The sequence below is a fragment of the Mobula birostris genome, chromosome 29, assembly GCF_030028105.1.
Source record: "Mobula birostris isolate sMobBir1 chromosome 29, sMobBir1.hap1, whole genome shotgun sequence".
In the NCBI taxonomy this organism is placed as follows: domain Eukaryota; kingdom Metazoa; phylum Chordata; class Chondrichthyes; order Myliobatiformes; family Myliobatidae; genus Mobula; species Mobula birostris.
The window spans coordinates 27,809,409-27,823,921 of record NC_092398.1 but is presented as its reverse complement, the minus strand read 5'-3'; the positions used below and the strand labels follow the sequence as shown (position 1 = coordinate 27,823,921).

The following is a 14,513-nucleotide window of genomic DNA, read 5'->3' as shown; positions in this document are numbered from 1 at the left end:
TCTGTTGTATTCTGAGGATACGCTCTTTGGTCCTAAACGCCCGCATTATAGGAAACATTCTCCCCATGTCCACTCTATTGAAGCCTTAAGATATTCAGTAGGTTTCAATGAGATTGCCCCTCATTCTTACAGCAAGTGCAGGCCCAGAGCCTTCAGACACTCTTCTTAACTAACTCTTTCATTCTGTGAATCGTTTTCGTGAACCTCCTCTGGACTCTCTCCAATACTAGAGTTTGGAGTTGGTTATTTCTGACTCTTGGTCAAAGGTCTGAAGGTCCATGCCTGAAGTGCCCATCTTGATCAGTTTTCCACGTGAAGGTTTCTGTCTCCTTCGTACTGTCAGGCAGGATGTTTTACACTCCTGCCCATTAAGTATATTTTTCCCTGTTGCTTGAAGCACCAAGCAGTAAAACACAGGAGCTGGGCTCACAGCCCACGATCTCTGTGCCAAGCACAATGCCAAATGAAAGTGATTGCATCTGCCTGCAGAGCATCCATATCCCTCCAGTGCCCTCCTGTTCATGTGTCTGTTTAAGTGGGTCTAAAATGCCACTATCATAGGTATGGTACCTTCCTTTGCAGCGTGTTCTAGGCCACTCCACATATTTCCTATAAAAATTCCCCTCTCTCTTTAAAACCATTATTCATCATTGTTATCATTGTGTCACGTCCTATGATGTTGGCGATCATGGTGACCATGGTTGTTCTAGGCAAATTTTTCAATGGAAGTGGGTTGCCATTGCCACCTTCTGGGATGGGTAACCTTAGCCATTATCGATACTCTTCAGAGATTGTCTTCCTGGTGTCAGTGGTCGCTTAACCAGGACTTGTGATATGCACCAGCTGCTCATACAGCCATTCAGCACCTGCTCCCATGGTTTCAAGTGATCCTGAACAGGGAGAAGGGGCTAAGCAGGGGTTACACCTTGCCCAAGGGTGACCTGCTGGCTCGCTGATCTCCCTCCTTTGGTAGAGACCAATCTCCCTCTTGCCACCCAACCCTCTGTATGTGATTCAGGATTGTATGAGAAGTCTTTCCTCAGAAATTGAACAGAGTTTGTCCAACCATTCCTTTCCAGCTCTTACATTTTATTCCAGGCAGCATCCTAGTGAATCGTGTCTGCACCCTCTGCAAAGCCTCTACATCCTTCCTGTAATGGGATGACTAGAACTGCAAATGTGGCTAAACCAAGGTGTTTCGGAGCTGCAACATGACTTCCTGTGCTCAGTGCACTGACTGATTAAAGCACACCTACCATACGTGGCAAATACTACCCTATCTACTTGTATTGTCATCCCTAGGGAGGTCAGTGCTCTCATCCCAAGATCCCTCTGTACATCGATACACCTAAGGGTCTTGCCTTTACTTTGCCATCCCCATTTATATTTGACATCCCAAAGTCCTGCACTTCACTTACCAGACTAAAACCCCATCTGCTATTTCTTTGCCAAGTTCTATGACTGATCTATGTGCTTTGACAAAGTCAGTTTTGTCATGGTGCACAAATACATGTATGCACAGCTGCAACGAAAAAAATACTTGCAGCAGCAGTATCACAGGCACATAGCATTAAATAAACAGCATTCTCAAGAAAAAACATAAATTTTTACTCACAGTGTTGTTACTCAGCCCTCCCACATTTTTGTAACTTTAAATAAATGGGTGGCAGGGCGGAGATAAGTCTCTACCAAGACAGCCGGTGTATATAACAAGTCCTGGTTATACGACCACTGATGCCAGGCAGACAATTTTGAAGAGTACTGATAATGGTTGGGGTCACCTGTCTTATAAAGACACTGCCCAGAAGAAGCCAATGGTAAGCCACTTTGGCAGAAAAAATTGCCAAGAACAATCATAGTCATTAGACCCAAGATTGCCTACGTCATTCGACATGGCACATAATAATGATGGTGAACATGTGCAACAGATGTCACAGTATTGATCCCTGTGGAACATCATTGGTCACAGACATCTGGTCAGAATAACGCCCAGTCACTACCCTCTGCCTTCTATGGCCACGCCAATGTTGAACCCAGTCTGCCAAATCTTCATGGATTCTATGCATCTTCATTATGACTTTCATTTAATCTTTCTGCCAGTAAACTTCAGTCCCTCCTCCCAGATAATTGGGTCCCTTCATGCTCTCACACCCCAGTTAGATCTCCCACCGGTTTCCTTCCTTTCGAAGAACACAGGAACAGGAAAGGTAATCTTCTCTTGTACATACGCTACGGACAACTCTCTCAATCAGTCCACCTCCTACACTTTCCTGAGCTGGGATGAGGGAGATCCTGATGTTAGAATAAAAAAAAGATAAGTTGTGGCATCATTAATCTTGCACATCTGTCTTTTCAAGCTGTTCTATTCCTCCTGCCTGGTGGGGGTACCTGAAGAGAAAATGGGAAGGATTCTTGATTGTTAAGTTTTAAATGTTGAGGCACCATGTCAACCCATCCGAGCACTGGTCTGTGGTCACCTTTCAAAGTCAATCTCCTGTTGACTTGTTCCTGTTTGTTTATTGTCAATCAGCCATATGCATGTATGCCACTAAGCCATGCATATAACTTCTACATAATACATAAAGTAATAGTAAATTTACAAATAATAGAATTTATTCCAGAAGATTTAACATAATGTCCATTTGTGGCCCAAGTAAAAAAGTAAACAGTTATAACACTGCTGGCACTTCATAAATAGTTGGACCTGGATGGTGGCAGGGAGTTCAGTAGTCTCACCACGAAGAAGCAGCTTCCCATCCTAACATTCTTGTCCTGATGCTACGGTACATCCTGCCTGATCGTAGGAGGGCAAAGAGATTGTGGAACGGATGGGAGGGATCACTGACAATGCTATGGACCACCAGTCCTACTTCGTTGGGTTGTTTGAGAACTGAGGATGTGGGGTCTGGTGTCGGGAAGATAAGGGGCCTGTTTATTGTTGGTTTCTTTCCTGTTTGCAGATATCTGAAAGCCCGTCTGAAATTATGGAGTCTTTAACCAAAATGTACAGTATTCCAAAGGATAAGCAGGTGAGTGTTCCAAGATTCGATGATGTGCTGAGCTATGTCCACAACACAATGCAATTTCCTGCACTCACAGGTAGAGCAGTTGCTATACTGAGTCATGATGCATCTGATAGCATACTTTCTAAAGAGAACTGAATGATGGGGTGGGTACCTTAGTTTAATTTTATTTATTTACAGAGACAGCATGCCCTATTACACCCATGTGACCAATTCCCCTCTTAACCCGTACATCTTTGGAATGTGGGGGGTAACCGGAGGAAATTCACATGGTCACAGGGAAGAAAATACAAACTCCTTACTGACAGTTGTGGGATTTGAACCTTCAGTTGCTGGTGCTGTAACTGCCTAACCACTCTACTGCATTGCTGCCCCATTTTAGCCATATCAGTGAGAGGGCACAAGGTAAATAATGGCCCCTTCCTTCATTGTTTTGTGTGAAAGGGGATGAATGGTGGGATGGGGCAAGGCATAAGTTATGTTTTGAGAAGTGGGCTGTCAGTCCTTGAGCCTAAATGTGTATCCTGCTCCCACCAAAAGGTATGTTTCTCCCTATACAGTTCTGAAGTGGTCAGTGTTATGCTCCTGCAGCTCACCGACAAGTCAGAGTGAGCATAGATAATACCCACAGTGTGGAGCTGAGCTAATTAAATAATCACGCCTCATCCCTTCTCCCTTCAGGTGGTCCATATCCTTTCATTCCCTGCACATTCCTGTGCCTTTTCTAAGAAACTCTTAAGCGCCTCTATTGTATCAGCCTACGCCACCACCCCTGGTAGTGCATCCAGCCTCCCATCACTATGATTGAAATAAAATTTACTCTCTCATCTCTTATCAACATTCCATCCTCACCTTAAGTGCATGTCCTTTATTTTAGACATTCCGACCCTGAAAGAAAACAGATAACAGAGATTATAAACACGAGAAAGTCTGCAGATCCTGGAAATGCAGAACAACACACAAAAAGCTGGAGGAATTCAGCAGGCCAGGCAGTATCTATGGAAATGAATGAACAGTTCATGTTTCGGGAGTCCTGAAAAAGGGTTTTGGCCCAAAACATCGACTGCTTAATCATTTCCATAGATGCTGCCTGGTGTGCTAAGTTCCTCCAGTATTTTGTGTGTGGTGCCAGGAGAGAGATTTATTTATCACATGTACAGTATATTGGTAATAAAATTATAATGCTCTCTCCCTGTGCCTCTGCTAATTTCATAAACCTCTATCAGTTCTCCTCTCAGCCCCTGCTGCAGAGAAGACAACCTCTGTTTGTCCAACCTCATCCAGGCAGCATCCTGGTGAACATCTTCTGTACCCTCTCCAAAGTCTCCCCATCCTTTCCGCAATCTGGCAACCAGAGTTGAATGCAATGCTGCAGATATGGCCTAAGCAGAGTTTTATAAACCTGCAACATAACTTCGCAACTCTTCCCTTCATTTCCTTGATGAGTAAAGACAAGCACGCCATATACTGCCTTGACCGGGATGGAAATAACAAGTGGGTGCGATGGTAGCGTTGCAGTTAGTGTGACACTATTACAGCTCCAGGCGTCGGAGCTTGGAGTTCAATTCAGTAAGGAGTTTGTGCGTTCTCCCTGACAACAAGTGGGGTGCTTTGGTTTCCTGCCACAGTCCAAAGATGTACTGGTTAGTAACTTAATTGGTAATTGTAAGTTGTCCTGTTATTTGCCTATGGTTAAATCAGTGAGTTACTAGTGGTGCAGTTTGCAGGGCTGGAAGGGCCTGTTCAGTGCTGTGTCTAAATAAATACATTGCCACACATCACTTGCATCTTCATTTGGTGGTTGGTGGATGGTTTGTTGGTTATAAAAAATGAAAAAATAGGTAAAAGCTTTAATATTCACATGTACTTTGAAACATGCAGTGAAATCTGTCGTTTATGCCTCGGACCAACACAGGGTGGAGATGTGCTGGGGGCAGCCCATATGTATTGCCACACTTCCAGTGCCAACATAGCATGCCCGCAACTTACTAACCCTAACCTGTACGCCTTTAAATGAGGGAGCAGCATCTGAAGTAGCCCACTGTGCCCATCTTTGACCTCAACACGGATCCTACCTCTCGCTGTTTCCTTGCTTCCTAGAAGCCTGTATTAATATTTAGGCATCCTCAGTGATTAACAACCCCATGGGTAAGGAGATTTCTCCTCTTCCCCTCCCTCTGGACTTTGAGTCTGAGAAAGTAAGCACACAGCTATGTAATGGAGTGATTGTCAAAGGTTCAACCGTTGTCATTCTGCCCTTCTGCTCTCTTCCCACAGATGCTACTGTTTACACACATACGGCTAGCCCACGGCTTCTCGAATCATAAGAAGAGACTTCAAGCAGTGCAAGCTCGGTTGCATGCAATCTCTATATTAGGTGAGAAATACTGACCCGTTGTGTCAAAGCAAAGTACCCTTGTTTGCTTGGGAGTGGGAGAGTTTGTATTTAGTGAGTCCTGGGAGAGCAGAGATCTCTCAGTCTTGCAACTTTTGGCTGCCAGCTCTTAAGTTGTGAGCTCATCTGACAGAAAGATCTGATTCACATACTGATTTATATATCGCATGGAAAAGTCTTAGACACATATATATTAGCTAGAACTGTAGTAATTTCATGTATTGCACTATACTGCTGCTGCAAACAAAAAAACAAATTTCATGACATATATGATAAACCTGATTCTGATATGGATCTATTGTGGACTGACAGTGGGAAGGGGGTATGGAGAGGGGAATCATGCTTGGGAAAAGGGGGAAGGAGGGGGGAGCACCGGCGAGACATTCAGTAATGATCAATAGAACAGTTTTTGGAATCAAATGACCTTGCTTGGTGTCTCAGGGTTGGGTGTAGCTGCACTCGTGTCTCTGGCACTCCTTTGCTGCTACAGGTCCCACACCCCTCCCTTGCCATTCTCAGCATCCTTTGCTCCTGCCAGATTTACAAACTCGCTCTCCGCTCCACATTGACAAATATAGTACTGTGCAAAAGTTTTAGCCACTCTAGAGATGCCATCTGCCTGATGGGAGTTGCAAGGCAGTGGCGTGGCCCAGATGCTGGTGATCTCTGATGGATCATTGCCATCATGAGAGGGGATTGAAAAGCTGTTTATTCCTTATTTTTTCTCCCCTAGTCTTTGCTGAGTTATCAGAGCTATATGTCACTTGATCTCAGTCTATGTGAATTCCAGGAGGGGGGGAAACGAGGGAGGTTCCTGATAACCATCCAGTGACAACTCGTGCCTTCTTATTTTTCCAGTTTACTCTAATGCGCTCCAAGAGTCCGCCAACAGTATATTGTACAATGGTTTGATAGAGGAGCTGGTTGATGTGCTACAGATCCCTGACAAGCAGCTAATGGTGAGTGTGTGATACTGTATAGTGTTCCACCAATGTCTGTGATATTTCCAAGAGTAGGCACCTGAGTTTCTGTATGATCTCAATAATGATGTATGGTTTATGAATACTGGGACATTATTCCGAAGGCAGCTTGTATATATATGAGAGCATGGTAACGAGCCCATGCTACCCAAGCTTATTCCTTTTCTGCCTCCCTGATTGAAGTGATGATCATTCCCTTCCCTTCACTGGCTTCTCATGATCTGAGGATGTGCTGGGTAGGCAGCTCGCAAGTGTTGCTGCACTTCTGGTGCCAGTATAGCATACCCACAACTTGCTGATCTGTACGTCTTTGGACAGTGGGGGGAATGGTAACCGGAGCGCCTGGACAAAACCCATGCTGTCACAGAGAGGACATACAAACTCACTGGAGACAGCGGCAGGAATTGAACTCGGGTCGCTGATTCTGAAACGTTATGCTAACCAGTATGCTACTTGGTTGCCTCATATAGTTCCATATTTCTTTTTTGGATGAAAGGAAAATGGAGGGCTATGGTGAAGAAAAGGCTTAGATCAGGAGTTTGCAATCTTTTTTATGCTCTGCAGCTTTTCCATTAACTGAGGGGTCCGTGACACCAGGTAGGAAACTCTTGGGTTAGATTGACCGTGGAACAGCTGAAAAGGTCGGCACGGCATCATGGGCTGAAGTGTGCTCTATTGTTTTACAACATGGATTCAATATTGAAATAATGTTTATAAATGGAACGATATTCCATACGCAGCCTGGAGTATATGTAATTCCCATATTTAAATTTTTCCCTACAACTGACACTGTAATAGCTCCCAGTGACAAAAGACTCTGCAGTCATTTGCACATCATGCCCATTTTAACCCTTTTTTACCCACTGCCTGACATTACAGAGCAGTCAGACCAGCAGTCACAGAGAATTTACAGGCTCCACACAGGACAGGGCAAGGGAGAGGTGGGGGTCCAGATCAAACTGGACAACAGTGGCTGCCTGGCAGCAACTGTACCACTGTGCCAAACAAAACGCCTGCTTGTGAACCTGCCACTTGCCGCATACATGGTGGTCCAATGTCCTTCGTGTAGGGATCCCCAGCCTACCTGAATGTTCAGCCAATGTCAAGACAGGCAGGTTCCCAGCCTGCAACCAAAAGAAAATCCCTCTATCTCTTTACCACCAGTTTAGTAAGGGCAGAATTCAAAATAGGAGATACCCAAGGCTTTAAACTATCACCTCCACATGGAAGGAGTTGGATTTGAAACCACCAGCTTAAGAGATGTGGCATCATCGAAGCTAACTCCTTTGCTATTCTCTTGCTTGAAGTGATGATCCTTTTCTTCCCTTCACTGACTTCGCTTTCTTTCAAAAGGATATCAAAGCTGCTTCCTTGCGGACGTTGACATCTATTGTCCATTTGGAGCGGACTCCCAAGCTGAGCAGCATTATAGACTGCACGGGGACTGCGTCATACCACGGTTTTCTGCCTGTGCTGGTGAGAAACTGCATACAGGCCATGATTGGTGAGTATAGGTGCACAAGAAGAAACATCATCCTTTTTTATGCTTCAGAGCTTTGTGTGTGATGAGCAGGAGTTGCTGAATTGCAGTCAACCAGAGGGAATCAGAGTCAAGTTTGTCAGAAATTTGTTGGTTTGTAACACAGTATAATGCTTAAATATGCTATAAATTACAATAGGAAATATATATCGTGAAATTTGTTAATTATGTGGCAGCAGTACAATGCAAAGCATGATAAATATAGGGGGAAAAGCTGAATTGCAGTAAGTATGTATGGATGTTAGTTAAAATAATTAGTGCAAAAACAGAAATTAAAAAGTATGGGTTCAGTGTCCATTTAGAGTTTGGGTGGCAGAGTGGAAGAAGCTTTCCTGAATCGCTAAGTGTGTTCCTTCAGTTTCCTGTACCTCGTTCCTGATGGTAACAATGAGATGTCTTTGGGTGTTGAGGAGTCCTTATTGATGGACACTGCCTTTCTGAGGTACTGCTCCTTGAAGATGTCTTGGCTACTATGGAGGCTAGTGCCCATGATGGAGCGGACTAATTTTACAACTCTCTGCAGCTTACTTCGATCCTGTGCAGTAGTCTCCCCCCGCCCCCCCCAAACCAGATGAGGTAGTTTTGGGCTTGACCATTTAGAAATCTAATGAATGGTGAGTAGAGTGGGGGGGTGGGGGAGAAGTTGTTCCTGAGACATTGAGTGTGTGTTGGGCTTGATGGTAGTAATGAGAAGAGGGCACGTCCTGAGTGATCGGAGTCTTTCCTGATGGATGCTGTACTTCTTGTGAAGATGCCCTTGATGCTGGGGAGGCAAGTGCCCACGATGGCGCTGTCTGAGTTTACAACCCTCTGCATATTTTTCGTGATCCTATGCAGTGGCCTCTCCATACCAGATGGTGATGTAACTAGCCAAGATGCTCTCCATGGTACATCAGTGGAAATTTGTTTGGTGACGTACCAAATCTCCTCAAACTCCTAATTAATGGCAAGCACTCCTTTCTGTCATTCTGGAATGGCGGGCCCCGATCTCAGTATAAACCATGCAACAGTAAGGAGAGTAAGCAGGTCTTTCATTAACGCCCTGATGCCCTTCAATCTGCATGATGGAACAGACCCGATGGGCCGAGTGTCCTAATTGTGCTCCCATTTCTCATAGTCGTACTGGATGGTTATTTTCTGTTGATAAGATGCCCATGAAATGAAAGGGCAATTGCACAAGTGTCTTAACTGCAAGGTTGATGAATCCTGATTTGCTTTTCTGTTTGAATTTTACCTTGGCACCAGATCCGTCTATGGAGCCGTATCCTCATCAGTTTGCCACGGCATTGTTCTCGTTTCTCTACCACCTAGCCAGCTATGACGCAGGTGGCGAGGCCTTGGTCTCCTGTGGCATGATGGAAGCTCTACTCAAGGTGAGAGTTGATTCTTGGTTTCTGAAGACCCTCGAAAAACACTATTCCTCTGTGCCACACTGGGAGGGCGAATAGACTGGGTGAAGGTTTAGCAGGGAAGCTGGACTTTAAGACTTGTCCTTTTTTCACAAAACTATAAGAGTTTATTCATTCAAAAATACACACAATGTACAGAGATTGACAATCATATTTACAATTTCTAATTAACATATTGTTGCAGTCATCTACAAAACACTCAATTCCGTGGGAAACTGCATGCTTCCTCTCCCAAGGACACTCAGGCATGAACGTAACTCTGGAAGACAGGCAGGCCATCTGTATGGGCAGAGCTCTCAACTGCCTTCTGCTTGGACCCTGAATGGCCCTCTTGTCCACCAATCAACCCACCTCCCTCCGTACTGGGTGACTCTATGGTATACTGCAAGAGTCTTTGGTACATATTAGGGGGCCTAATTCTTTTGCACTGTACTGTATTTGTCAAATGAAGTAGAGAGCGAGTTTCCAAGTCTGGCTGGAGCGAACAATTTTGGAAATGGCAAGGGTGAAGCACTGCAGAGGAGAATGCCAGGGGTGGGAGGGTGGGGGGAGGTGGGGTGGCATGCCTGCAGACGCACTTAGTTGGTGTTCTGTGTTCAATCCCGGCATCCTCTAAGGAGACGCTCTGTGTTCTCCCCGTGGACTGTGTGTGTTTTCTCTGGGTAGGTGAATTGATCATTGCAAATTATCCTGTGATTAGATTAGAGTCAAACCAGGATTGTCAGGCAGTGTGGCCAGAAGGGCCTATTTCATGTTGTATCTCTGAACAAATGAATCATTAAAAAATAAACTTGAAAGTGTTGAATGATAAAGTAAACAAAGAGATAACCTTTGCAGGAGAAGGATATTTGAGACAATTGGCAGTCATAGTAACACAGCAGGCAAGAGAGCCCTTTGACACACTGAGTTTGCTAGTTATCAGCCACCCAATTACACTGATCCCATATCATTCTCCCTCACACTCGGCGCAGTTACCAACCTGCACGTCTTTGCGTGGTGAGAAGAATCCTATGTGGCCTCAGGAAGAACAGGCAAACTGCACGCACCCTCGGAGGCTGGGATTCAAAATCAGATCTATTGCTGCTGACAGATCTGGCATGTCTGTTCTCTTCTCCCGAGTTTAGTGGACACAATGCCAAATGTACTTTCAGTTTTTAACCTTCAGATTGCATGTAAGTCCAGAATCACAATCAGGTTTAATATCCTGACATATGTTGTGAAATTGTTTTTTTTTATTGTGGCAGCAGTGCAGTGCATAAAAAACTATAAATTGCAATAAGAAACGTATTTTAAAGAATAAATTAAATAAATAGCACAAAATAGTGAGGGAATGATCATGGTTCATTCAGAAATCTGATGGTGGAAGGGAACTAAAACTTTGAGTTTGTGTCTTTCTCAGTACCTCCTCCCTGATGGTAGTAATAAGAAGAGGGCCCTAATAAGCCCTAGGTGGTGGGGATCCTCACTGATGGGTACCGCCTTTTTGAGTCCTTGATTTTGAAGATGTCCTGGATGCAGGGGAGGCTGGTGCCGTAGTGGAGCTGGCTGAATTTGCAAGCCTCTGCAACTTTTTTCATTCCTGTGCAGGGCCCACCCCCCTATGCCAGATGGTGATGCAACTAGTTAGTATGCTCTCCACAGTATATCTGTAGAAACTTGCTATATGGCAACTGATATGCCTTCTTCGTAATTACATAAATATGTTGAGCCCAGGATTGATATTTAGTGATGTTGGCACCCAGGAGCTAGAAGTTGCTCACCCTCTCCACTTGTGATCCCTGTTCCTAAAATGTTGATTGTGGGTCTTCAGGCTCCTGTACCATCTCCCTGCTGGTAGTAATGAGAAGAGGGCATGTCACTGGATGGTGAAGGTCCTTCGTGATGGATGCAGACTTCTTGAGGCATTGCCTTTGGAAGATGTCCTCGATGGTGGGAAGCCTTGTGCCCATGATGAAGCTTGCTGAGTCTACAACCCTTTCCAGTCTCTTCGGAACTTGTGCACTGGAACCTTCAGCGCTGACTGGGATGCACCCAGTCAGAATGCCCTCATTGTACATCTGTGGAAATTTTAAGTCATTGATGACGTACCGAATCTCCTCAGAAGTGTGAATGAAGTAGAGCTGCTAGTCAGCTTGTAGTACACTTGTAGTCATTGCAAACTGGCTACACTGACGAGAAGTGCGATCCCCATTTGGCGTAGGTACAGTTTCACTGTATCTCCAGCATACAGGTGTGGCATGGGGAGGTTCAGTGGCCTTGGTGAGAGACATTGACTGGGAAGACCCTGCCTCAGTCAGTAGCTTCTTGTTGGTTGTGCCTTTATCAGTAACACCGTGATCTCCATATTGTGATGTTCTTTCAACTTGCCTTCTTTTTTCCTAGGTGATCAAGTACCTCGGGGATGAGCAGGATCAGATTACCTTTGTGACCAGGGCTGTCCGTGTGGTGGACCTTATCACCAACCTGGACATGGCTGCTTTCCAGTCGCACAGTGGCCTGGCTGTGTTCATCAATCGATTAGAGGTACGTGGAACCTGAGAGTCCAGTGGCGAGGCAAAGACTCACAATTTGTTCTGAAGTGTATCTTAACAGTTATCGGATCCACGCTCTGCTGCATGTGACTGGGAGTGGAATTGGCAGCCTGCCTTAAAAAATAAAAAAAAATGTGATGCGTATTGTTGCTGATCACGATTATTAAATGGGGCAAAGCCACAGCAAGTTCAGTTCAATCCTGTGTGTTCTAAGCGAGTTTGGCACAGGGATATAAAGTGCTAAGTGAGCACAAATTTGGAGTTCATTGCTAGAAGAATCTGGATTGTTGGAACTCTGTTTACCCAAAGTCAGTGATTTGCCAAAAACCCTCCTTGAAGCATGATAAGCAGACGGATCTTGGGGGTCCCCTGTAAGTGGCCACACAGGTTGATAAGGCGGCTAAGAAGGTATGATTGCCTTCATTAGTTGAGGCATCGAGTTTAAAAGCCAGAAGTGATGTTGCAGCTTTATAAAATTCTGGCTAGGCCACATTTGGAGTAAAGCATATAACTCTGGTTGGAAGGATGTCAGGGCTTAAGAGACAGTATGGAAGTGGTTTACCAGGACATTGCCTGGATCAGAGGGCATGTGGTATAACAGACTTAAGTTGTTTTCTCTGGCACAGCAGAGGCTGAGGGAAGATCTGACAGACGTTTATAAGGTTGCGAGAGGCATCCATAGAATAAACAGACAATATCATTTTCCCAGGGTTAAAATGTCTAATACCAGAGGGCATGCATTTAAAGTGAGAGGGGTAATTTCAAAGGAAATGTGAGGGGGGGGCAAGTTTTTTTATGTAGAATGGTTGGTGCCTGGATTGGTGGTAGAGGCTGAAACATTACAGACTTTCAAGAGATGTATAGATAAGAATGTGAGGAAAATGGAAGGATGTGGACTTTGTGTAGGATGAAGTAATTCGTTAGCCATTTCATTACTAATTGGTTTGGCACACCATTGTGGGCCGAAGGGCCTGTTCCTATACTGTGCTTTTCTGTTTTAACCACACTTCCCTGGTCACCTTTAACTCTGGAAATGGCATTTAGACCATTTCAGGGTTGGCGCTAGTCTTAATCCTCAGAATGATCTATGTTTTATCAGAAACTTATTAGAGGAAAAATCAAAAGCAGCTTCCACTGTTCCTGGTGCCCTGCTCTGTCTCACACTCTACCCTCTACCCCTGATCCAGCACACACTTCTGGGGTCATACAGATAGTGAAGTTCCCATCAGACACAGATTAAGCCTTCCTCCACACTGTTCCATGACAGACACAGTGAAGCTCCCTCTACCCTGTCCCATCACACACTCCGGGGGGTGGAAGAGCATGGTTCTCCCCATTGGGCTGCTCCACTAATCGTCGTTTCATTTTTCTAGCATGAAGTGGATATCTGCAGAAAGGAATGTCCTTTCGTCATCAAGCCAAAGATTCAGCGGTCAAGCACGGCTCAGGAGGGAGAGGACATGGAGACAGATTCTGAAGGTATCAACACAGACTGCCTGTAACTTCCGGCATTACCGCATCCATTGCTGCTGATCTGCACTGCATTTACCAACCCTGCTGTAGTTTCAGATATCGTTATGGAGAGCAGTCCAGGTCCTTCAACGTCAACCACTGAGGTCCGGCCGGAAGGAGAGTCGCGGGGACCAAATACTGTCATGAGTTACCCACCGAGAACGGGTAAGAATGGTTGTGCCTACCTCTGTGAAAGGAGAGTGGTGTACCTGTGGAAACCTGCTTCAGCTTTATGCCAGTTTCAGCTCTTACAGAGGCAAGCTGAGATGAGAATGATGCTGGTGTCCTAACTTAAGGTTGTATAGTCTGGAATCAGGCTCTTGGTCCACGGTAGAACACAGAACAGTACAGCATAGTACAGGTCCTTCAGCCGATCTTTTAACCTACTCTTAAGAATAAAAGCTCTTGGCCAGGGTTCCCATCTAAGCTACTTCTGTCCGCCTGCCTTTGGCCCATATCATTTTCAGCCCTTTGAAGAACCTTTTAAATGTTGTAAACGTACCTGCCTCAACCACTTCCTTGGCCGCTTGTTCCATATACTGAGTGCCCTCAGTATATTCAAATTCATTTCTCGCATTTTCATCGAAGCATAACAGTGAAGTGCATCATTTGCATTAACAGCCAACATGCCCAATGCTGTGTGTTCCTGCTGAACTCTGGATTTAAACGTTTGGTTTTGACCTCCGGACTTCACCGACCTCTTCCCCCTTCACCTTAAACCAATGCTCCGTAGTCCTTGGTTGCCCCAATCCTGGGGGGAAGCAAGCCTTCATCCTATATATGCCCCTTGTAATTTTATGCTCCTTTGTGTCGTCAGCCCCTCAACCTCCTGTGCTGCAATGAAAACAGTCCTCTCACCTGTTCAACCTCAATGGGCATGTGTCCAGGGGAACAAGTTACCTGGCTGTACAGAGGTGGGATTGGGTTCCAATGGAGGACATCCTAGGAAATCTGGGGAGGCATGGTTAGTGTAGTAAAATTAATGCACCAGTGACTTGGGTTCAGTTTCACCGCTGCCTTTAAGGAGTTTGCTCATTCTCCTTGTGACCGTGTGTTCTTCCTATATTCCAAAGTAGTTGAGGTTAATTGGTCACCTGGTTGTATTTGGGCAGTGTGGGCCCGT

At 45.1% G+C, this 14,513-nt stretch overlaps 1 protein-coding gene across 10 annotated transcripts in view; it reads left to right on the top strand.

Annotated features, from left to right (window-relative positions):
* The window catches only part of huwe1 (HECT, UBA and WWE domain containing E3 ubiquitin protein ligase 1), a 279,725-nt gene that overhangs the window by 74,732 nt on the left and 190,480 nt on the right, over positions 1-14,513 (top strand). For all 10 annotated transcript variants that reach the window (XM_072246462.1, XM_072246465.1, XM_072246460.1 and 7 more), the window contains 8 exons: positions 2,961-3,029; positions 5,301-5,400; positions 6,277-6,377; positions 7,752-7,902; positions 9,184-9,311; positions 11,730-11,870; positions 13,252-13,357; positions 13,442-13,555. In XM_072246462.1, the coding sequence (XP_072102563.1) occupies positions 2,961-3,029; positions 5,301-5,400; positions 6,277-6,377; positions 7,752-7,902; positions 9,184-9,311; positions 11,730-11,870; positions 13,252-13,357; positions 13,442-13,555 (910 nt within the window). The remainder of the gene's footprint in view (positions 1-2,960; positions 3,030-5,300; positions 5,401-6,276; positions 6,378-7,751; positions 7,903-9,183; positions 9,312-11,729; positions 11,871-13,251; positions 13,358-13,441; positions 13,556-14,513) is intronic.